Raw genomic sequence first — 2,088 nt, 5'->3', positions numbered from 1 at the left:
AGCGTCGGGAATCGTTCGTCATGGGAGCGACCAGATGCCCTCGCGGCAGCTCTTCGACTCGAGCCGATTTGATCGAGATCACCTCACCGGCTCCGAGAGGCGCGCGGCGCCGCGGGCGACACGGTGCTCACCGCGCAATGCACGAGGCCGTATGTGCGACCAAGCCCGGACAGCCCCCTCGGGAGGGACATTCCAGGGGGTGTTTCTTCGAAGTTGGTCGCACATACGGGACCTCAGCACTAATGCGAGCCCCTCGTCGGTCGCCCCCCACCGATAACCGCCGTTCTCGTCGTCCACGGGCTGCCCCGACGCGAACTAAGTTGCTCCCCATCGACCGATGGTCTTTCCCGAGCGACTCGCAGCCGGGCCCAAGGCGCGACATGGTCCACAGACCGAGCGCCGCGCCAAGTCCTGGAACCGCTGCATCGCGTGCCCAACCTGGGCGAGGCAGCTCGGAGTCAACCAAGTGATGTCACGCCGAGCGTCAACATGGCAGAGTATCGACTGCAACTCGCAACCAGTGGCACGATGGGCGCAGCGGCCTCGAGCGGGCAGCTCCCGGAGGTCGTCGACCTCGACGCGGTGAAGAGCGCCTACGCCCTCGAGGGCTACGACCTCGACGTGCCGCGCTGGCAGAAGATCGCCGAGCCCAAGGGCGGCACGCTGCCCCGCGCCGAGGCGCTGCGCTACGGGCCGCTGACCAAGGACGCTTTGCAGGACTTGATGCCCGCGGACGTCGCCTGGTCCCCGAAGCTCGACAAGCGCTTCGCGAACATGTCCTTCGGCCCCGAGGAGAAGGCGGCGATCACGCGCGCGGACGCCGGAGCGCTCCTCGCCAAGGCGACGGCCGAGTCCGCGGCCGAGCTCAAGGAGACCGCGAAGCCCAAGTTCCGCAGGGAGACGCGCGACCTCCTCGCGCACCTCAAGTACTTCATGGACCACCGCGCGCGGATGGACCAGCTCTTCGCCGAGGTGTCCCCCGAGGGCGCGATCCTCGAGCACGTCGCCTTCGACCTCGTCAAGAAGCCCGCGACGGGACACTGGGACCCGCTCCTCCGCCAGCAGCGGCCCGCGAAGCCCGGCCGCCCCGCGGACGGCGTCGTCGACACGCTCGCGGACGTCTACGAGGCCGCGTCGCTCGCGAAGAAGGTCTTCGACGCGAAATTGAAGAGCATGCGCGGCGCCGTCGGCCTCCCGGAGGACGCGCTCGTGCTCCCGCCGCTCAAGGGCGCGGCGAGAGCCGCGGAGAAGGCGGCGAACGACTACGGGAGCCGCGACCCGGGGCCGGGCTTCGCGTGGCTCATGGACATCGTCCGCGCGTCCGTCGTCGTCGACACCGAGGACCAGGTGCTGGCCATCCTGAACCACTTCCCGAAGCGCCGCGGCGCGCCGGCGGCGGACGCGGGGCCCGCGCTCCTCGGCGGGAACGCGGACGCGGACGGCGACGGCGACGACGACGGCGTCCCCGACGTCGAGATGATCCGCCTCAAGAACCGCTTCGCGACGCCCATGGCGAGCGGCTTTCGGGACATGAACATGCTGCTGCGCTGCAAGGTCCACACGGAGACCGACGCCTTCTTCTTCGTCTGCGAGCTGCAGATCCACCACGCGGGCCTGCGGAAAGCGGAGAAGGCGTCGAAAAGCCACGAGGTCTACGAGTTCTTCCGGACCTACTTCCGCGGCGGCGAGGAGGCGACGGTGCGGCGGCGCTTCCTGCTGCTGGAGAAGGTGGACCACGTCCTGCGCCAGCACGGCGAGGACTTTGGCGCGGCGATCAAGACCGTGCTCGCCGACGACGACGAGGACGCGACGGTCGCGTTCGCGGAGCTCGTGGGCCTCGGCGGCGACGCGGACACGGCGGCCGCGATCCTGCGCACGGACGCGCGGCGGCGCGTGACCGAGCTGCACGCCGCCGCGAAGCTCGCCGTCGACGGCGGCGCGCGCGTCGACGCGGCGCTCGAGGTCCGGGCCGCGGACGCGCTCGCGCGCTACGCGGCGGCCGCGGCGGAGACGAACCGCGGCGCCGCGGCCAAGGCCCTCCGGCGCTGCCTCCGGCTCCGGGAGAAGGCCCTCGGGCCCGCGAGCTCG

At 71.0% G+C, this 2,088-nt stretch overlaps 1 protein-coding gene across 1 annotated transcript; it reads left to right on the top strand.

The window, feature by feature from the left end:
* Positions 1–489: 489 nt before the first annotated feature.
* AURANDRAFT_69231 (hypothetical protein) lies at positions 490–1,962 on the top strand (the record flags this gene model as incomplete). Its single annotated transcript, XM_009044989.1, has 1 exon — positions 490–1,962. A coding segment is annotated over one exon (1,473 nt), but the record flags the coding sequence as incomplete, so codon positions are not given.
* Positions 1,963–2,088: the final 126 nt, after the last annotated feature.

Source organism: Aureococcus anophagefferens, assembly GCF_000186865.1.
Source record: "Aureococcus anophagefferens unplaced genomic scaffold AURANscaffold_1173, whole genome shotgun sequence".
Classification (NCBI taxonomy): Eukaryota; class Pelagophyceae; order Pelagomonadales; family Pelagomonadaceae; genus Aureococcus; species Aureococcus anophagefferens.
Note: the sequence above shows the minus strand (reverse complement) of the source record. Positions and strands in the feature narration are given on the sequence as shown.